This window comes from Botryllus schlosseri, chromosome 13 (genome assembly GCF_051294905.1).
Source record: "Botryllus schlosseri isolate E-star chromosome 13, Bs_hap1, whole genome shotgun sequence".
Classification (NCBI taxonomy): Eukaryota; Metazoa; Chordata; class Ascidiacea; order Stolidobranchia; family Styelidae; genus Botryllus; species Botryllus schlosseri.
Genome location: NC_137248.1, coordinates 16,814,834 through 16,837,920, shown reverse-complemented (window position 1 = coordinate 16,837,920; position 23,087 = coordinate 16,814,834). Strand labels below are relative to the sequence as shown.

General features: G+C 39.9%; 2 protein-coding genes across 2 annotated transcripts; one reads left to right on the top strand and one right to left on the bottom strand.

Annotated features, from left to right (window-relative positions):
• Positions 1-618: 618 nt before the first annotated feature.
• On the bottom strand, positions 619-2,721 carry LOC145454277 (luciferin 4-monooxygenase-like). The gene is made up of 4 exons (XM_080332273.1): positions 2,632-2,721; positions 1,493-1,648; positions 886-1,048; positions 619-824 (listed from the first exon to the last, which is right to left on the bottom strand). Exons 1-4 carry the CDS (start codon positions 2,719-2,721, stop codon positions 709-711), a joined length of 525 nt encoding a protein of 174 aa, XP_080188399.1. The 3' UTR covers positions 619-708.
• A 5,151-nt stretch (positions 2,722-7,872) lies between these two features.
• On the top strand, positions 7,873-22,513 carry LOC145453907 (uncharacterized). The gene is made up of 12 exons (XM_080331875.1): positions 7,873-8,898; positions 11,461-11,671; positions 11,746-11,852; positions 13,115-13,184; positions 14,064-14,193; positions 14,581-14,743; positions 19,505-19,673; positions 20,871-20,968; positions 21,024-21,095; positions 21,338-21,493; positions 21,846-22,008; positions 22,069-22,513. The coding sequence occupies exons 1-12, from the start codon at positions 8,803-8,805 to the stop codon at positions 22,182-22,184; spliced, it is 1,551 nt and encodes a 516-aa protein (XP_080188001.1). The 5' UTR covers positions 7,873-8,802; the 3' UTR covers positions 22,185-22,513.
• Positions 22,514-23,087: the final 574 nt, after the last annotated feature.

The following is a 23,087-nucleotide window of genomic DNA, read 5'->3' as shown; positions in this document are numbered from 1 at the left end:
GTTCTTAAATCAAGAAGCGCATGATGAGAAATTGTAATGTAGATAACATTGTCAGAATGAAGCAACATGGCGTGTCACCAGCAGTGTACGCACAACTGCTGCTGTTGAACGTTCTTTCTCCATTCTAGTCAAGCTACCTAGTAAGGACAAACACTTTCTACCCGAGAATGTAGGGAACTATCTTTCGTTCTGCTAGAACAAATTTTTATTATTGCGCGAAAAAACTACTGGAAGTCTTCATTTCGATGAAATAAAGTTTTTTTTTCATGTCAAAATTTGGCAGTTTTTAAAACAAAACAGCTTTTTCATGTCAAACTAAATCGCAAGGACAGACCGTTCCAACCAGAACTGAAGATATATATAGTACAATTCTAACGCCATGTGCGAAAACACTTAATTTACATACATGAGGTCAAAAGTTTGTCAAAGTTTTTTAAGCTATAAAATATCAAAATTTCCACTTTGTAGGTCAAAATCTTCCGTTTTCAGTTAAAAAAAAACGCTCTACTTATTACGATTGAATTACCGTTCTTTGTCGGTTTTTTAAGTTGCATCTTGGTGATGCAACGTAGCAGACCTGTGATTGTATTGATGGGTGGAATATAAACAGTAATGAAATGTACGTATTAGGAAACCTTGTAGAATTCAATTGTTGATAAGGTCCAAAAAAAGGGAATATTTGAAAATCACTTGGCGCAAAAGCCCTTGCTATTTAGCTGCCATTTTTCGCAGTATATTTCGTTGGATTTTTTCAATACTTGACTTCGGAATCTGGCTAACAAATTCGACGCCACCCCGCAGATGCTTGTACTCGGTCAGGTTTTCTGTATGAACGCTGTATTATCAAAATTGTTATCACCACAATATGTGAAGAATTGGATTCACGTCGAACGATCGAGCGGACGTCATCACTGCTCAAGGCTTCGTCTTTGCGCACGACGAACGCTTTAAGAACTTCTCCACATATTTCATCGGATATCCCAATCACCCCGACATCTAGTACTTTGGGATGTCTTATTATCACCGATTCGATTTCTGCAGGAGACACCTGTTGCGACGGTTCTATACCAATACCGAGAATGGACATTACCGAGAATGGACACGACCGAGAATAGACATTACCGACAATGACTAATGCCGAGAATCTAACTTACTGAGACGGACTTTGTTGAGAAATTTATACCTGATAATCGACAGCGAATGTGGCAACGCCGTGATGAATGTTAGGTTCTCGGCATGTGTCCATACTCGGTAATACACATTGTCGGCAATGTCCATTATTGGTGGTGTCCATTCTCGGTAATGTCCATTCTCGGCGGTGTTCATTCTCGGTAATGGCATTCTCGGGGTATTGGTTTTCTCGGTATAGGCCGGACATCTGTTGCAACGTTGCTCTAGTAAATCGTGGGTATACTAAATGGGTGAAACCGCAGAAGTGGTACTTTATAAACAATATCTATATTCGTAAAAAATCTTTGAAAAGTCAACTGACCTGATAGGAATTGCACTTGATAATGTATTTTACGCGGTCCACTATGTATAGCTGACCATCCATTCCCAGACGGCCAATATCTCCGGTTTTGAACCAACCATCCTTGTCAAAAGCAGTGGCAGTAGCATCTCGATTGTTGAGATACCCTTTAGTAACCTTCCAATTCAACCAAGTAAAACAGAATTTGAAAATATGGATAACACTGTAGTAGAAATCTTGACTATGATTAGCGAATGTTGAGATCCGAGAAAGAGGACACTTTTTACAAGTTATATAAGCAGACATTTGTAACGGAAGCTCTTCACTGAACATGATAATCGGTCGTGGATTAACGAATTTTTTTTTGTTGGCCGGTGCATGAAATCGGTTTCCAAGGTTACGTTGGGTTAATCTTTTTTTAGTCAGCCTTCGCGTCGGTGCTATAGAAAACCAGATTCTACGTGTGTTTTCCGTCAATATTACCGTTTAGTTGTGTCTATGTCATCACTCATCACTTAACACCCATGACAATATAAGAGAATATATTTGAAAAAAAGAATAGGATAAATGTTTTTAAAAGAGGACATATGGTATCCCTAATGTTGACAGGTAAAGTTATGTGCCATTCCTTTGCATTTCTCGTAGACTGGTAATGCGCAAACCAACCGTAACGATATAGTCGCACCGATATTATGTTATTCGAGTGTATGTATTCCGCTGCAACATGTAAAATCAGATCATGAATCTTAACAGATTCCGGTGAACGGTTATATCCGTTCCACAGTACAAGCTCTGTTTCCCAGTACTTGTTGTTAGGGGTTATATGTAATATATAGACCAATACACATGATTTCTAGATGACGAATAGGTCTCACTATATCTCAACGGGAGTGCATTGTAATAAATTCTGGCAGTGCGGGTTTGTGGCAATATAGCGGCCCATTGTAATTAGTTATATCAGTTGCCAAAAACAGCGCAATTTCGTAGCGTCACTTCAATTATACTCACGGATGTACCCCGAATTAGGATTTCTCCATCTTTCTCTGGCGGGTTTTCTAGTCGGCATTTTAAATCGACAATCTTTAAAGAAAGTAAGTCTACTTTACCAACTTTATATCTACTGGATTACTACTGTTTAGTTTTAAAGTGTGCTTATGTACCTTCAGCTCTAAACCTTTCCGGGGCTTACCACTCGATGCGCGGTCACATCCGGGTATCATTCCCATGCTTACCATGCCGGCATCGGTCATTCCGTAAACTGAAAGGCATATAGTGTGGTATTAAAAATAACATGTCGTTATATTGCAATGTAACTCGGCTATATGTGAAAACGTTGATTTATGGTGAGGTGCAGATATACATCGATATAAGTCAGGGGTCGCCAACTCAAAACGGGTCGCGGGCCACTTTTCAAAATTCGTAGAGGCCGCTGGCCGCATGTCTTCAATGTCGAGATAAAATAGGAAATGCATAGTTTAACAACCACGTTATGATAACTCTACGTCATTACAACGCTGTTCTCTCTAACATGGGCGACGGGCATAGTTACCGCAAAAGGAATAATATTTTTATTGAAGACATACATATAGCCTACAACAAAAAAATGATGATCATTGCTTTCATTCTATATTTAGCTATGAGCTCCGCACGATACCTGACAACGCTCGTCAGCAACTATACAAAGCAGGTGTGGCCAGATGCTGCCATGCGACCGCATTTCGATTACTTGTGTTGTCTACGGCCCCATTCTAGTGCATAGTCGTAATGAACTACTGGAGGCAAAATACCCACGTTAAACTGCCCATGTCCATTGCCGGTGAACTCCCGACTAATCTGTTTACTGATATCGGCTTACTATGCGCAGTGCACACCCAAATCGTATGAGTAGTTATGTTATAAATAAGCACAGGCATTTGTTGTCTGGTCGCGCGAAGCATGAAAATGTGTTCATATTCTTGAGTGAATTCGTCATTAATACAAGTATAGTTTCACATATTACTATCAAATATTTATCCTTTCTAAGCCAGTGTGCTCAAATTCACCGATAAAGTTGATGCAGGGGGTGTCTTCGAAAATTCAGCGAAGTTATAATACTGTGCTGCATCTTTGAGTGGGCCAATTGTTATTAGGCTAATCCTCTTTGTTGCATGTTGTTATTTCTTGACATCCCTTCAGGATTGTGAGCATAGTGGAAATATATAGGATTTTCTCAAACGCACGATTGCAAATTGGTATTTCTTTATGGGGCGCATCAGTTTCCTCTGCTGCTGCTCATCTGTACTGTGCGGATTAGATCACAAAGGACACTACTATATTGAAATCGAAAATCCACTGGCATTGAACCGCGCCGAGCGCGAAGAAAATTTCTAGAATAATTCAAACCTCTCATTAATTAGGGAGTCAATTCGTAAATTTAATTTGCCTATTGACGGCCGCCAACACATCCTAATCGACATGGGTGTTGACGGCCGCATGCGTTATTATTATTATTACAGAGGTATCATACAGTGACGCTTATCGCCGTTTAGGCCTTGTGCGTCAGGACACAGATATAGGTACATTTCAATTTCACAGTACAGTTCGGTTTCTTTAACATCATGCAGTGCTTTTCTCATCGGACGACTCTCAACCAGCGCATTCACTCTTTCCCTCTTTTTCTCTCGCATGCGTCCGTCTTCGATTCTCGGCTGCCGACTTTATGAGAGCGCGGCGTGCTCTGTTTCTGGGCTTTTCAACACACTGTTAGTACAGCGCGATCGGCGATGAGGGGCCCAGATAACCTGCGACACATAGAAACATGGTAGAGCCGAGACTCGAACTAAGAGCCATTGGTGTCGTGACGGTGTCGCTTATCACACTGCGCCACTCGCTTCCCCTTGACGGCCGCATAATTGTCCTTCTACTGTGGCAGATTGCCCCCCCCTGGACTAAAGAATCGATATTGGGGTTAGCTAGACATGGTACTTGCTGGAAAACTATCTCCTCGTGAAAGCTTGGTGTTTTAGGAAGCCCGAAGTCGCTTTCTAAGCGCCTCGGTCTTGGCAAGTCAAGGCAATGCCCATTCATATCGGCAAATTCTTCCTCCATGGAATGATTAAATTATTAAATGATTAAAATATTAAATAAATACAGTCCATCCTCAAGATTACTGGACCACGTCTGACCTATCGTTCTCGCTTCCCATAACATGCCGCCCTATCCTTGTCGTCATTTCTTTTTCTATACTGTCTTCTTTACTTTCATTCAGTGTGCATGCCTCCTCTTTACATCGCCTAGGCCAAGGTGGGTGTTTGATTCCATAAACTAATCCAAGTTGCTTCGACATCTTCCTGTCTATTCATTGTATCGCATTTTTGTGGGTTATTGAACTGATAAAATTGCTAATAATCCAATGATGATGATATTACCATCGCCGAAGTCGCATCTGCTAGTGACGAATAGTGATATTGGGAACGGGAGAATAGCTTACTTTGAAGAACAACAACAACAATATGTTTCAACTGAAATCAGTTTCTGCATTTCAAAACGCTTTACCAAGCGTTCTTCCGAAATTTCCAAATCAGGTCGCGGGCCGCAAAATATGACCTCGCGGGCCTCATGCGGCCCGTGGGCCGCGTGTTGGTGACCCCTGATATAAATCATATGTGTGTGCGTGTGTACGTGTGCGTGTGCGAGATCACTTTCACGTCGATTTGAAACATCTCTACGTGCTAATCTTCGATATACGGACTTTCATAGAATAGTATGTCCAACAACAAGTCATAGAAGATAACTGTAATTGGTTATATGACGTCTAAAACGGAAGATACAATGGTTTATATTCCAGGCGTTCATTCACGCGAACATCATTACAAATTCAATTTTGCGGGAAACGTTTTTGCATGTTCAATCTGCATTTCAAGCAGGATATACATCGATATAATAGGTTGTTCATGGTCGTATGTATGCGTATTCATAATAGCTATCCATATAAATCGATTGTTACAGTTGAGAAAGTAATGCAGGTCGAGCTATCTTAGAATAAATAAAGACTCCTCCGTGTTAAACAATCGCGGACCAGTATACTGGTCCGCCGGTCGCAAAGGGTTAACTTTGGTGGTCGACTAGCAAGAGCAGGTGAATGGCATATATGTCCGGTGTCTTACCAAGCACATCTTCTCCGAAATATATATTAGGCGGGGAAACCGCTCTTAGCTTCATTAAAAACTCAAAGATCAAACCCAACCTTATCTGATTGAACTTAGCATGTGGCCGCAGCCATTTTTTTTTCAGAAACTGACGGCTAAACGAAAATTCCCATTATCGCCTTTCCTCCCCAGTTAAATAAATAGCGTTCTATGGCTGCGCGCCTGCGAGTATCCTCTGCTTAACCCGATAAGTCAGATTGTGGTCCAGTAATCTTAAGAGTTGACTAGTATCAGTTGTAACTTGATCTTTGATGACACATTTATCACAATGATGCGCTGTAAACTTGTATCCCCACTATCGTTGCGTAATGACCAAAAAAACCGGCGCGTGATACCATTAAAAAATGTCATTGCTGTTATTGAACTGGTGCGCAGGATACGATTTAGTTGAAGCGCCACCACAACTAGAAGCTGTTATGCAATATAAATGCGTTGTTTTCATTCCGACGCCCTGTTCTATGTTCACAACGAGATTCAGCGATCCGCTCATGCGTAGCACCGAACGTAGCATACTGCGACTGCGAGCATGCCAAATTTTACCAGAATCACGTATTTGACTTCGAAACTGAACCGGAACAAATTAGCGAAGCTCGTGCTGCAAATTATAACGACTCACTAAATACCAGCGAGACAGGTCCTTGTAAACATATCGTTTTGACGTGTACGGGCAATAGCGGCATATCACTGTCGTGAATGTGTGCATCTGTACCAGTGACTAAGTCTGTCAAGAGGTCAGTAATCAGTATAAAGCCTACCACTGGATTTCTCTTGAGCTCTAGCTGAAGGCGCTCAAGTAGGCTACATGATCAAGTTGAGCAGAAATTAGTATTCACGAGCCTTCTCGGTTATGAGTGGTAGTATGGTCTCTGACGTCTACCAACGAGACTCATACTATACTAGACGCGAATTGCGTACTGTTCAATAAGTTCAATGTTGATTACTACGAAAGGACTTATGTTGTCGATTCATTGTAGCTGCAACACAAATCAGTGCCTGCGGGATTCCACTAATCAGGAAAGTGACGATTAGCTAACTAAGCCTTGGATATTATTTACTTGCTCATACCTTTGAATTGCATTGGATACCAATAAAGTCGACCGTATCACGCATAGTAAAGTTTTCGTCTTAGCTCATGAAAGCTACATGAGTATAGAGCTATTGGTCACATGTTGGTACAGAGCAAGTTCGACGCTGGGAGACACGGCGCCACTCTGGAGTATTCGATATATTTGCAAATTCATGTCGATTATGATTATGATTGTTGATTTGCAGGAAAACAGCATGCGTTGTTTATGTAGATTGCCAAGTTATCTTTAATGAATCACAATTAATAATATTGTTATTTGGTGTATTCATGTACGCTTGTAAGCATTCATGAAATGCAGATAATGAGGCTCGGCACTATAATTCGAGTACTTTATTCTGAATTCAGTATTAATTGAGAAGAATGAAGTTGGGTATATGGGAGTCGAAATTTTTTGTACTGGCATTATACGCCCCCTGTCCCGTAGTTACATTTTTTTTTTATCAACGACAACCAAATTTCCGATGCTCTTGACCTTGAAAGTCTTGAAATCTCAGTCGCCCTTGTCACAGTATCCAAAATCGGAAGCACAAAGCTATGTTACACGTTGGTGGATCTGCGGATTCTGTAGATCTATCAGCAAGCGCAATGAAATAGGCATGGTTGAAATAATACAAAATTTATTTCAATGTGGTGTATAACAGGGATTATTTACTTTGTGGTTGCGTAACAGGTACATATTCGCACTTTCCAAATTTATCGTAATGCAATGATGTTACAATGAGCGTCATTCGAACATTTTACTCGTAGCGAGCGAGATAGTGTAATGGTTATGCGTCCGGCTTCTCGAGCGGTAGGTCGTAGGTTCGATCCCCGGCCGGGTCATACCAAAGACTCGACAAATGGTATCCGCAGCTATCCTGCTAGGCGCTCAGCAATCACGGATAGCATGGAGGAGAAAAAAAACGGGGGCGCAGACTAGATGACCTCATGGGGCCGTATCGCAACTCCGTCGCCAAAGCATCTCGATGGTGCAGGCGAGAAAGAATATCATCTGTCTCTCGCTCTCTACTATTCAATTCTTAGTCGAATCATTCAGGTACTCGGTTTCACTCAGATAGATTCCTCAAGTTGTCTACAATTGCACATGATAACAATGCAAACGTGCCGTCGGCAAACAAAACCACACGATAATGATCGCTATGACTAATCGAAATTTCTGAAACTATTCGATAAGTTCGGTTGAACTTTGGTTCAACTCATACATACATAAGTCAATGTGTCAACGCGCGAATAGTATATTTAAAGAGTAAGTTCAACAAGTTCCTGAACCGATTAAATGATGCATGGCTCCATATACAAACTGAGAAATGTAGCTTCATATACGGTATGTATACCGTATAGATTTTTGAATATGGGAACAGAATAACATCATTTCTGTTGTAACGAAAGTTCGTCTTTAAAATATAATACTGTTCTTGTTGTTGATCCTTGATTTTTCGGTGTGTCATCAACTTGGTCGATAACCTTATTTATGGTTACGGCCTAGTGCCTTATTTCGTGATTTTGTGAGATGTAACATGTAGCGTTGCTACCCTATGCTATAGTAATAACCGTGTAATGTTATTGTAGATAGTAGCAAAAGAAGATAGCGAAAGAGAGATGTTATCTTTTTGAGATTATTTCGGGATAATTTACGAAAATAGCGAATAATAAACTAATGGTATTTAGAGCGTCTTGTTTCTCAGTCTCACGGAGACGACGTAAGTCAATGTGTACATTATTGATTATGAATATGATTTGCTGATATTAATGATACGAATAACTCTCGGAAAATACGCTTATTACTGAAGCTGGAGATATTCATATTGTAACCGTTACGATGACAACGGCGAAAATTATAGTTATTGTTGTTCGATTCTCCGTTCGTACTGCTGTTAGATATTCTATTAAAATGATATTTCCTTCAATGCGTGTCGCACTAACAACTATATATCAACCGGCCTTGTATGGCTGCAGATGGAATATCATAAAATGTTGTATGCCTTTTCCAGCGACTTGATTTTACAATTTGCGGATTAGCGAGTGGCATCGAGCTGCTGCCGGCACGCCAAATTAAAATGCCAATTAAACGTGGCGAATTGGATGTTCCTGATATATCTTTCCACGAATTTGTATGGGGCAAGCTGTTGGAATATGGCGATGATGTAGCATTTGTAAGTATATCTATTATTTGTATGTCAATCAACGGATCAACAACTTATCTTCTACGTCTGCGCGGGATGATGGTACACTTTACAATCCATACATCTTTATAATGTGCCGCCTATTGAATTTCATATAAGCTCATTTACAAACGTAGTAAGGAATTCCGTACATTAAAGATTCCGATGCACGAAAGTTAGTTGTGTGAAGGTTGATAGGATTGAAGGGCTTGAAAATAAGTCCTGCATTGATTTTCAAATTTCGGTATAGAACTCACGACCGACCATAGCCAGTATTATAATAAGTTATTTCACCGCCATGCGGCTCTCTAGTTCTCATTGATTTATTGGATGGGGCTCTCATGAGCATCGTGTCACAGAAAACCATAGCTGTATATCTAGGGTTGCATTTAAAACAAAAATCAATTAAAAACAAACATGTTTAAAACAAGGCCCTAATTTAAAACATGTGTTAATTGTTTTTTTTTAAGTCATGACGTCACGAATATTCAATTGCGACGTCATAATGGATTGACATTGACAATTGAAAATCGAGGGTGAATATAGCTCCTTCGACGAAATATATATGTACTATAACTGTTGAACCGACTATTCTGACAGTTCCAAATATCCCATATCGATATTCGTCGTCTAAATCGGGTGGTAATTGTCCGTAGGCTCATACAACATGTTTTTGGAAAGTATTTACACAATTATGGCATAATTTTACAACTTAAAAAACACAATTTCTTTAAAGGCCTTTGTTTGAAACACTGTTTAAGACATGTTTTAAACAAAGTGTTTTAAAACGCCGTTTGTTTTAAATGCAACCCTATGTGTATCCCACTGATGAATTTGGTATGGGATGTACGTATTTATAAAAACTGCAATTTTGTGTTTTGTGGTAGGTATGTAAGAGGATATCCTGATGCCAGATATGTAATTTATTCAGCAATACTATGGCAGCAAAGTAGAGATGCTATATTACAACAATACCATGAAGCAAATGAACTATAAATACTTGTATCAGCGGATGATCCACATGAGTATTGTGAATAAAGGCGTGTGTCCTGAAATTGGCAATTTCATGCGGTATATTGGGTACATCGTGTCTAGCCGCAGTTTCTTTTACTTCGCAGCAACGACCATCCACCGATTGAACTACAAACTTTCATCGGATTTCATCATTGAAATGTCCATTTGAAAGGAGGGAATTTGTACTCCCAAAACATCGCTGATTGGTAGAAACTAGGGATGGTATGAACCTCTGAAAGGTTCGGGTTCGTGTGAAGGCGAACCTTTTTGAAAGGTTCTGTGTGAACACGACCGTGAACCTCGTGACGTCATATTGCTAATTCCAACCCTATATCTTTCAATGAAGTGATAGCCTATATTAATGTACACGATCCCTAGCGAAGACTCGGGCCACATTATGTCACATTGCTGAAGTACATATTGGCGTTTTAAACGTCGCTAAATGTATCAACCGCGGTTATGAAGGCATATAATAATCTCATAAAATCAATACATTCCGTCGCTTTGCCAACAATTTCGACGAGGACTTACCAGGGAATATAAGCTTACGCCTTAACGGTCTTTGACAGACCGGACAATGAATGGGTTCGGAGTCTGATTATTGCTACATTGATATTGAGCAGAGTGTAAAACGGGTTTCTATACTCGCTACCGATACCATAAACAACAAGTTATATAGCAGTAGCCAGCACCTTAATCGCACGGATTTGGTTTTAATGATGCAGTAAGGATATGAAGTCAAGATTGACCCCGTACGTCCGCTCGGTTGTTTACATCAGAAAACGACGTCAATGTCATTGATTGGTTGAATAAGCATCATTCGCTGACTATGTATATCACTCGTGATGTTGTGTGATTGCGGGTCAACCTCACAGCAGAGAGTCACTAAATATTCACAAACGGAAAGCTGGATATTTCGAGAAATTTTTTGCGACAAAAAAGCAAGTAAAACTTTTAATGTTGTCAAAGTGCATGCTCGTTTAGTGTTGATTTTTTATGCTGCCAGCGCCATGCATAGAGTGACCCGCAGTTGAGATGCAATATATTTTATACAAAGATCTTATAGTGAAGTCCAAGTTACAATTTACCAAAAAGGTTCACAGTGCAGAACCTACCAAGGTTCTGTTGTGAACGCGAACCTCTAAATATCCGAGGTTCACACACAGAACGCGAACGCGAACCTCGCGTTCACACCATGCCTAGTAGAAACCAACCAATGAATTGAAACAGACATGATCGTAAATTACATATATGTCTTTACTGGAGTAACACTTCAATGGACAAGCGTAATAAAACTCGTAAATGTGCATGGTGTTTTTCTATATGACCACAAGACCACATAGGTCAGTGTCATTGTTGAGGAAGTTCAGTACATGATGATCATTAGGCTCATTTAAAACCAATATTTATCAAAAAGTTATACATAGGGAAGCTTTGTAGCGCAGATTTCAGCAGAGAAACTTGTTTTTTATTGGTTTCAGTAGAGGAGGATAGGTACCTTAATTACGGAGTAATTTACTATGCAACTTCATTTCACAGGTCGATTGTTCAGAGGACGATCGAGCAATTACATACCGGCAAATTTACGAATCATCCAGGAAGTGCGCTGCCTTTTTGCAATGTCAAGGAATTCAGAAAGGCGACCGCATCGCAATATGTGCTCCAAATAGCGTAGAATATATTTTTCTCATACTCGGCATAGTTGGCAGTGGAGCGGCACTAGCCCCATCCAACCCGTTTTACAAGAAAGGTTAGTTTCAATGGAAGAATTTCTTTAATCCGAATCCTATAAGTTCGATTTATATATATGTTGATTCATCTCAGATGAAATCTTTCGTCAATTCCACATGCTTGAGCCCAAAATGGCTTTCGTTTCGACGGAAGCTCTGGGTTTATTGAAAGACGTGCAAAAAGAGCTCCCATGTCTAAAGGTAATAAATGATATAGCACATGGATATATTTCTAATTTTTATATTTTTACCTGAGGATAAAATTGATTATATAACAGCAATTGCTTGGTGTTATAAAATATAAAACTGTTGAAACGATGACAAATATAACGCAGAGCGAATGTTTATGTGATGTTATTGACGAGTAATCCAACTCCAAACGGTGGCCTGGGTACTTCTTTGGGCATAATTTCTTTTTCGACGGACCTGACTCATTCGCGTATACAACGCTGACGTACCATGAAACAGCCTGTCTTGTGCAGTGTATATACGCAGCCGCGGCAAGACGAGGATTTGTTGTAGTCGCTCCAACGGACGTAGTCTTTATTCAGCCAGATATAAATTCGTATGTCATTACAATTTCATAACAGTCACAAATATATTCATATCAATTCGAGAGTATAACTGCGCGGAATTTCTGATGAAGTTTTCGTGTGAAGCACGAAGTCTTATTGGGTGTTTCTCGGTAATGTCAAAAAATCAAGATAATGCATGACAATTTGTCAGCAGTCATTTTATCCAGTTACAAAATTATGTATGAATATATATACGTTATACTAAACGTTGAGCTAATATGTTGAATAACGATATTCACCTTTTAAAAACGATGATAAAAATGGTCTGATAAATTACCGACACTGTCGCACAACATGAGGTTCATGTAGCAATGTCTGTTTATTGCAAAGATCATTTATATAGATAATATAATATAGTAGCGATGTTGTTGTTGGTGTTGCTAAATTAATGTTCCGGGATTTGAAATGTGTGTCCCGATTCATATTCTATGTATTATTCGTCTGATTCGATTAATCCACGTGTTGCCTCCTCGGAAAACTAGATGCTATGTTTGCAGCAGAATACATCTTGCAATTGAAGAATGCACTGTAGTAAGAAGTAGTCATCGTGTTAGTTATGAATTGTAAATAATGACAACACGACAATTAGCCTGCCTCGCCAACCGGTTGCACATGATAATGGCACACATGCGCCATACAGTGACACAAATGTGCGGCCGTCACAGATGATGATTGGTCAGTTCTTTAATCAAAAGAAGGATTGTTTCATGTTCCATACGCAATGCTTGTTATACGTCCCCTCCCTGTCACTGCACAGTGCACATTTTTGGAAGTCACCTCCGTCGCAGCAATTTTTCAGCGCGAATGTCATAATGCCCACTGTGGGGCCTACCGAGAAAAGTCCTAAAACTAGTTATGCCATGCAATCAGATATCTCTGTGTTACCAGACTCTGTTCGTTATTGGAGCAAGTGATGACTATTGCACTGTTGACGAAATCTTGCAGAAGTCGGATGAAGGTAACGGTGGCTGTCTGGAATTTCAGAATATTGCATTGTGTAATTTGACGAAACCAACGTCTGTGCAATGTGCATGTGTGTCACTGATCTATATGCTTTCAATCCGTACATTTTGTAACTTCCGTAAGGCAAATCAACGTCGGATATTCGCCATATTTAGGTCACTCAGGGAATAGTTTATATTGATAAAAAGTATAGCGCATAATCATAGGGCTTGTATTCATAATAGTAATATTAATTACTTTTAAAGTTCAGACAATTACCTTTTCGTGGCCATAGGGAAAATAATGACACCCATACCACATTAAAACAAATTTGACTATATCAATTTCACTACTTCATATGAATGACATTTTCCTGAATATTTGAATCCACCTGCAATATGTTAGGCCTGCTGATGTTTTGCCAATCGTGGCTTCAGGGTTATGCCGATGTGAATACAGTACGAAAGCTATATTAACGTTGATAACATAACTTTTGGTTTGATGGATATATTACTTCGCTACTAGGAAAACCCGAGTCTCACAGTCGACTCGAATCAATATAATCGAAACCCCACTCATATTATAACACTGTAATCACATTACACATCCTTCAAATGCTGTAGAATTGAGTTTCAAATTATTAGAAATTCCATTTTCTGGTCCAAATTCAAATTTAGATTACAAAACAAAACTGTACACTAACATCCGATCGTAATTCAACCAAAATCAGCTTATCCGTTTTTTCAAATTGAAATCGAAATGCATGCTCATTGCTCATCTCCGATTCTGCACAGAAAATGGGGAGATAGAATTGCCCAGGGTTTCGAAAGTGTGTTTGTGCAATTGTAGTCGCTATCAATTTCAAAGTAATACCATCGCAGCTCTTTTTCATCAGCGAACTTACAGAACGTGGATATTGAACCTGTACAAGACATTGCTCTTATACCACACTCTAGTGGAACTACGGGTCTTCCAAAGGGTGTAGTGTTGACGCATAGAAACTGTGTCGCGGCTCTATGCTCGGAGTGAGTATTTGGATGCTATTCTTCGTGGTCGATTGAGGATAATCAATGCGTAAGGACTGATGTCAAAACTTTTTGTTGTACTGAACTCCGCACTGACATAATTTGATAACTTGGAAAACTCCAACTTGAAGGAAAGCTACATGCTACCATGCATTTTGTTGTTACAAATTACGCCATCATAGATCAATCTCAAATAAGACCCAAAAACAAAGAGCTCAGAATAGTAGGATCGGTCTATGTCTGGAATAGTGTGGTTTGTTAATTTTGACTCACAAAACCGACGACCACTTTAAAATGATAATTAATAATAGTTGACTAAGTTCATAGATGTGTATTTACGCGGGATATTTTATTTCATTGTTACATATTATCAATGGTATTTACCAGAGATGCCCCACGAAATCCCGACGTGACCATATACATGGACAGACCTATGTACCACGGCGCTGGTTATGGCAGTATACTCGCATATTCAGTTACCGGAACCAAATGCGTTTTCGAAAAACAATTTGAACTTCACAAGATGCTGAGGGCGGTCGAAAAGCACAAGGTAATCCTCCACCCTTAGGAAGTTTTACTGTAGAATGTAGATATTGAATGAAACTTCATCTAGGCCAGAGATCATCAACACGCGGCCCCTGAGGTCATATTTTCCGACCTGCAATCTGATTTCAGATTTTGGAAGATCGTTAAGTAAAGTATTTTGAAATGCTGAAATTTATTTCAGTTGCAAAATATTGCTGTTGCTGTTTCAAAATACGCTCTTCTCCTGTGCCCAACATCACTATTAGAATAAAACTGATGATAATGATATTTTTGTTGTATTTGTATTTCTTTAAAAAATGTTATTTCTTTCGTGGTAACTATGCCCGTCGCTAGGGCTGGACAAAATCGAGTACCTGGGTGATTCGATTCTGAATCACGTAATATGCTTCGAGTCGAGTAATCGAGTATCACTAATTATGACGCCATAACGGAATATGATAGTCAAAGTAAAAATATGTACCGTTTATGTCTCCACAAATAATATAATAGCTTTTATCCATCTCATAGATTATAGTTATGGTATTTCCCCGACCATACCGATTTCATTCGACTTGGTGACAATGTTGTGGGATAATCATGACTTCGGAAAAGAAATGTGCCATGTCCATTGCCCATTAACCTTCGTAGCTTTGTACTACATGTTTCGCATGCTACGAACCTACGATACCGCCAATCAAGGTTTCAAGGCATCAACAGTGAAAATTAGTATCGAAAATTTAAATATCGTTTATACGTTAACTTTCAGTGGCGAGAAGCGTATAATTGCAGTACTCGAAAAATCGTCTATTACTACTCGACTCGAATCATTAAAATTAATACTCGATTCAGATTCGATTACTCGAATCATTATGCCCAGCCCTACCCGTCGCCCATGTTAGAGAGCAGCGGTTTACTGATGTAAAGCTGTAAAAATGTGATTGTTAAACTGTGTGCTCTATTTTAAATCAATGTCGAATTCATGCGGCCCGCGGCTTTTACGAAATTTGAAATGTGGCCCGCGACTCGATTTGAGTTGGTGACCCATGGTCTAAGCTTACTCGTTTCAAAGTTAGTATGATGTAATTTTCCGGTCAATTCTATACGTGAATCAACATGATTTCATACGTATTCGGACAATATCAACCAGTGGAAGTAGCCGTTTATCAAGTAAACCTGAATGCATGGTCCCAAACCATTGATCATACAGATGCACAATTTACGTTGTTGCAAGATGAGGTGTCTTCCAAAACCAATGGAAAGAGTAGAGCCGGAAACATTGGTGGCTTGAAAAGCATTCGATTACGTAACTTTCCAAGTAGGCCTATATGTACATAGTCTCAGCAGCATATCAACCATTTTTATCTTGAGCCATTCCTACAAGCTACCACTCAAGCATTGCAAGGTCAGCTATGCGCTTATCGTTTGCTTGACAAACTACGACCTTCGAAAATATTGCTTGAGGGAGAGAGCTCAGAACCTATAAACAGCGTGTTGCGTTTATTGCGTACGGAAACTCGAAACAAGTGCGTGCTTATTTCAAAGAATCCTGTTGCATTACTGGCCCGTTAGCTATTTCGAGACGGTCAAAACTCATGTATCAATATTCAGGCATATGCGCTATAACACGCTGGACAATTATATTCCTGGTGGGCCAAATGCGAAGCAGAAAATTCGTCGTCGGGCCGAGACAAAAGCTTAGACCAGGGGTCAAACATACGGCCCGCGGCTGCATCCAGACCGCCAGGCCATTCATCCGGCCCGTGGGCAATTTTCCCTCCAAGCTGCGCATGTGCGCAAATGAGCAGTGCTGACACGGTCTCTGTACACAGTAAATCTAAGCTGCGCACATAAAATCCGAAGTCATGACCTTTTTTAGTCGTTGCGCACTGTCGTCCAAGGAACCGCGCAGTGAGTTGGTGAGTGCGCGCAGACTCATCAAAAAATAGAGGGAACATTGACCGCGGGATCATTTTGAGGAATTTGAAAAATTATTGCATTATCTATAGCACAGGGTTGTCACAAGTGAGTAGATTAAATTGCTTATTTTATCTAGCACACTTGTAACAAATGTTAGAATAACCTTAATTAAATAATCCCTCAATACAGAAAATGTCGGTGATATTCATAGGCCACATTATAACAAGCCGGCCGCGGTGTTGTGGTTTCACTTTAGTTCAAGGCCGAAAGAGTACTTCGTCAGCCCCCCCCCCTCCCAAAAAAAGCGTTGGTCTCGCCTCCAATGCCATAGGATCATACACCAAACTTCTAGGGGCATCGCCTCTCATACCCCACATTAGCGGCAGACCTTTTTACCGTTACCAGTAAGGCACGTTTTACTGTTATAGGGGCGCCATGTTTAAAACTGTCGCGAATGCCACGAAAGCATTTCATACTCAGGATGGGATGTTGTCTATAACATTGGTAATTGCATATAATGCTATTAATTTGTTCATCCTTTTCTGTCCACGGGAAAACAGTTATTGGCAGAGCTGTCTGCCGTCTGAGCTGGTGACTTCAGATAGCATCATAGCCAGGGCCACAATTGAGGCCAGGTTGCGCGTCCAATAAATCACTGCCTAAAAGATTTGGTGTCCTAAACATAAAAGACATGCGGAAACTCTAAATTGTCAAGTTTATGTGTCAATTCCTCTGTGGTCACTGCCCCGAAAATTTCAACGTCAACGTTTCCAGTTGGATCTCTTGTATCCCTCACAATCCAGACGCACGGATTAGGCCATATTACGACTGAATCAAAGGGATCATAGAAATATGACAACTTATGTCGTCGTTAGCATTGCTGTTTTAGCGGCTCATAACTATATCCAACCGGTCCATCACCGTATTTGCGCCAATTCCATTGTACGCGAATAAAAATGTTGCTACTTGCTAGAATAGTACCGCTGTCATCCGTGATCCACACTTTTATCTATATAAATATATGATTGATAACGAAGAAGTCAAACGAAGGGCAAGGGCATGAGGTAACATTTTGGAATCAGTTGACTGGCCTGGCCCGCGAGTGATTTTAGGGTTTCAATCCGGCCCGCGACGCAATTTGAGTTTGACACCCCTGGCTGCGACGTTCAGTTTTATTTCTACAGATGTCGCCAATTGGATGAGTTATTGTTAGGCTGCATCCTTAGCTCTGTGCTGCTACGTAAAGTAGCTTTGCTGTTTACCTTGCTTCGCTGACAGGTCCGCATCAGCCGAGTATATGTATTCGCATGCATGGTGATGCTCATAATGCTGACTCAAATTATGTTCCTTCAACACAGAGACCTACTCGGTGCTCACCATAACCTAAAACGACCGGTTCACGACTGACTCCAGTAAATAAATATTTTGTGCTCCAAATCTTGTTGAAATGTACGCATTCAGCCGCACCTTTCATAGCTTGACATAATATCGTTTATGTGTGAGCATGAGCAAACTGATCATGACCGCTAATCACGTGCACTGGTTCCATTATTTTATGAATTAGGATTTAATAATGTATGACATAACAGTTTAAAAGCGCAGACGGGACAACAAACAAGATTCGAACTTGAATATGAAAATAGTGACATGTAACTTAATTGCTTTGGCCTAATTTTCTATATTTGATTTAATTTGAGTCTGTATCACTCACACGACGCATACGGAGGTTACGTAATCACGGTACCTGAATAAACTAGATGTCCAAGACCCAGAGTAAGCGCATTTCCGGACCAGTTTATGCATTAGTTTTTATCCACCCTTTAACATTAAATTATCAGAGATTTTATTTTCTAAATTCCAAGGAACTTTTTCCAGGCAGGCCACTCAGAATCACGTCACATGTCGCCTTCGGTTCGCTGGTCGCACAATGCCCACGACGTACATAGTAGATATATAAATATGGAAACAATATCACGTCGTATCATGTTCCTCTGCCTCATCACGAAGTTGTTCTCATTATACATTACAAGCATACCATTGACAACAACGTTGCTCGTATCAAAAGCGATCTCAGTCCGTAGTTCGACACGCCAAACTGATCCAAAGACAGGGATATATATCGTGAAGATATGCTGGGACTTCAGTTTGCGGTCATAATGTCTGTCGCGGCGATGACCCCATTTTTAAATTCAAGCGAAGCGGACATGCACTTTATATAGACACATAGTTGACCGCCAATATGATCGTAACAGGTGCTGTGACCAAGAGAAGAGTGTTATAAGCATCTCGGAAAATGTGTGCAACTCAAATGTAATATTGAAAATTCATTTAGTGCTGCCTTTCTGATATCATATATCTATACCGGGTTTTATTGAAGTTTCTTTAAGGCGAAAGGTCGCGAAGTTCTGTTAAAGACCTATAACGTGATAGTGAGTTTTCGGTTTCTTTGAGGAAATGCAACTTTACTGTTTACTATAACCTTGATAATTTTGCCAAGTGTTGCTTAATTGCATTGTCAAAATTTAATTAACGAGTCCGTAACCTGTGCGAAACCAGCTGTAGGCTACGTTTAAACGGTCTTGTACAGCACTTGCACCATTTTGGCATACGCCCAGAGTAGACCACGATTTTTTTGCAACATCATTTAAAATATACGATCTCAACTTCCTAATGATAAAATAGTCGAATTATTATACAAGCGTCCCATCTTTCCATTTTGGAATTGAGATTCAAAATAAAAATACATTTGGCGAAACGGCTGGAAGATTGTCTAGGACCGGCAGTTGAGAACCCCTAGATTAGACTACATATTGGCGTATAAAAAGGATGATTGAATTCTGTTGTATTATCATTTGTGTTATTGCGACAGGTTTCTGCACTGTTCTGTATTCCGCCAAATTATATAGAGCTCGCCAAGACCGATGATGTTTCGATGTACGACATATCATCTCTGAAAGCCTTCATTTACACGGGAGGACAACTGGCACCAAATATCATGCAGAGGCTCATGGGAAAATATAGAGTGGCGTTTGTACCAGGTATTTAAATTAAGTTGGTATAAGACTGATACCTACCTGAGTATACTGCAGAAACGTCACGTTTCGTGCAACGTAAGTGGCATGGTATATCTATGGATTAAAATTCTGTAACATGAAACTTGGGAAATTATATAAAAATAATACTGTCGTAACTAAATACAAACACTGTAGGTTGTAGAACAGAGGTCTCAAACTCAAATGTGCTCACGGGCCAATTTCCTACTATTGAAGTGCTCCGCGGGCCGCAACATCAATAATGGGGTGAATTCAAGGTATTTCCAAGCAGGCCTTATTTGACGGAACCTTGCAGAGTGAAATTCCACACGCTTCGTGAAAATGTAATTCACTATTGCGAATTCACGCTCGGCACGAAAAAATCACATTTTAAGTATTTCAATAATATTGTTGCTGTACTTGGCATAGTTTGTCAAAATATTTGATTGTAGACACCATGCGAGAGTAAAAATGCATCAGGACATCGTAAAAGCTGTCGCGTTATAATTTTGCAGCTTGCTGACATTTGACATGCTACAGTTAGTTATAGGTAGAATTTAAGAATTTTACAAAGATCGGTCTGATATCAGAGCATTGGTTGGAGCAGTACAGCCTAATCCGGGTCTCTGGCATAGGCCTACTCCTAATAACCAGGCTATATTGATCATGTCATTACCAAAGTCAAATACAATCAGCGTTAAATATGCCTTCGAATATTGAAACAGATCAATAACAACTCGAAGATAATGAATACTGTGCCATAGCAGTATAAATGTGGAATCGTCCTTCTCTGGTTGTAACGTTTGACGCAAGCCGCACAAAATGGTCTCGCGGGCCGCATGAGACCTCTGTTGTAGAAACTTCCTTATGTTGGAGTCTTATCAATTGTGATATTTTTGCCCGAAGTATAGTAATAGATTTGTCTTTTGCGCCGGGCATTTTAAAATCTACATTGCTGTTAAAACGTTTAATAGAATTACAATGAAGTTTACCAATAATGATTTTTCAGTAGCCGATTTTAAGATAAATGTGAATATCCCGTGCGCTATAATAGAGATACCATCAGCGCGCGTACGTCTTCGTTTTGATTATAATAGCCTACATATTCTCTGAAAATACATGAGGTGCTTTTATCAAATTGTGCAGATAGATGTGATAATATTTGGGGCTATATGTTACACTGACTCACTAAAACTGTTATAGTGTATGCAATGACGGAGATGGGATCGGTCACTGCAGGATTAATACCTGGAATCGAGTACACGTCTAGTGGAAGGCTAAAAAATGGAGTGGAGCTCAAGGTTTCCATGCTAACAATACTTCTCTTAAAGAATTTTAACGCTGTCTATATATTAGATTGTAGATCACGAAACAAGAGATGAATGCCCTCTGGGCGAAGATGGAGAAATTCTGGTGCGAGCTCAGAAGGTGACTGTTGATTTCATCAATTCAAGACCATATAGAAGCCATCAATTGTCACCATCCAATTCCAATTGGTGCGGTAATCCAGGCTACCAGTAATAACTACATGTACAATGTACATTGTGTAGACTCTAACTTTATGATTTCTTGACTTCATTACTGAAAGTATTTAGCGCAAATTTAACAGATCCGCAACGGAAATTGGTAAACAAGATTACCATTGCATTTTGTAATCGTGTTGCTTTCAGGTGATGAAGGAGTATTTCCAGAATCCAGAAGCCACCGCCAACGCTTTCGACAGCGAAGGCTGGTACAAGACCGGGGACATTGGTCATATCGGAGAAGACGAAGACCTTTTTGTGATAGATCGTATTAAAGAAGTAATTAAGTACAAAACGTTACAGGTAAATCTCATTTTCAATACAGATGAATATTAGGGTACCGACTTGTCCCATTGCCAGCGTTGGTTATTTGATGCCTCTTTGTCTTCAGCGGACTATCAATTGGGTAGCCAATAATAAAGCTCTTGGCCCTTTCACTCTCACTGTTGTATATTCTGATATCATTCATGTGTGCCAACATTAAAATCGTTTGCGTAATTCCGCAATTACTCGAATCCTTCAACTCTATCCACCTTGGATGCGAGTGCAAATTTGACGAATATAGTAGCCATGTTATCTTCCTGATTCCCATACATCTTCCGATACAGGATTCTCAGTGTTATCTGTATAATTAAAATATATGCATGTGGTACAGGTATCTCCCAGCGAGCTTGAAATGGTTATATTTCGTCATCCAAATGTCGCCGATGTTGGCGTAGTCGGAATACCTGATGTCCAATGCGGAGAAGTACCAAAAGCATTTGTTGTACGCGGAGATGATTCACTCACTGAAGCTGAGATCCATTCATTTATTGAAGGTAACGTGACGTAGTAGCCTACACCTAAAGGCAATTTATAAAATGACATGCTTCTTGAAGAGAACTTGATCGAATACAAGCATTTGCGCGGTGGTGTGGAATTTGTTGCGGTGATACCACGATCAGCCTACGGCAAAATTGAACGGTCGAAATTGAAGCTTATGGCCGGGTTATGAAGGAAGAAGCGGCTGATGGATCGTCAAAACTGTACATCCGTGCCATCAGTGTAACAGTCTAGGAACACGGGTTTCCGACGTTGCCAATATACCCATTTATCGAAGTTTGAATGAGGAATATTCTATATCTAGTCTACTAATGGTTGTATGTCAAATAAGAAATAACTTGAACTTTATTCAGTTTAGTTTGAACATGAGCTCTGTAACATGTTATCGACGTATATTGTATGATTCTTGATCACTTATACTTTTGATCGCAACCTTTACCCATCTCGGGATGCACGTTCCACGTAAATGACACACCAATTTATTGGTACTGTATGAAGGAATTTCGTACTGAAGGTCTTGTCACTGGCAGTTTTAATCAAATCGATACGGGTAATTTGCGTGATGTCGTCTTCATTATGCTTATCGTCAAGGTGCCTCAAACCACAACTTCACTGGGTGCGGTCAACGCACTTCTGCTCGATGTGTCCTATACACTAGCTAGCGTTGCATGACTTTGAACAAAAGCACGTACTTGAGTGTGGAAGCTTACGAACGATTTCATGATATTTGAAAGCACTACCTTATTGTCATACGTGACGAGTGCCTAGGAGGTGAGGTACCGCTGAAAACGATTTCTTAACTGCGAAGTCCAAAAGCATCACTACCACTGTGCGATATAGTGGCGTAGTTTAGTTGGTAGAACACTTGCGTAGCAATCTTTAGGCAGCTTTCACGAAAAACCAGCAAGACACTAACTAGGTAACTAACTAATGAATAACGCTATACTTCAAGAATGCCTTAAGCTGCAAACAGAATTGCAGGTAGGCATACACAATGATAGTATATCTTTAAATATGTTTAAAGTGTTGCTGCGCTCTAAATATGATCCGCTCTCAAATTAAAAATGTAAGTGTG

Bases quoted from the DNA above. Each gene is read 5' to 3' on its own strand.
- LOC145454277 (XM_080332273.1), bottom strand. From the start codon at position 2,721: ATGACCGATGCCGGCATGGTAAGCATGGGAATGATACCCGGATGTGAC. The intron at 1,649-2,631 runs GTACATAAGCAC...TTGAATTGGAAG, and splicing joins GGAAAGGTTTAGAGCTGAAG to GTTACTAAAGGGTATCTCAA. The intron at 1,049-1,492 runs GTCAGTTGACTT...CCGTCGCAACAG, and splicing joins TCAAGTGCAATTCCTATCAG to GTGTCTCCTGCAGAAATCGA.
- LOC145453907 (XM_080331875.1), top strand. From the start codon at position 8,803: ATGCCAATTAAACGTGGCGAATTGGATGTTCCTGATATATCTTTCCAC. The intron at 13,185-14,063 runs GTAACGGTGGCT...CTTTTTCATCAG, and splicing joins CTTGCAGAAGTCGGATGAAG to CGAACTTACAGAACGTGGAT. The intron at 20,969-21,023 runs GTTTCCATGCTA...TCTATATATTAG, and splicing joins AAAATGGAGTGGAGCTCAAG to ATTGTAGATCACGAAACAAG.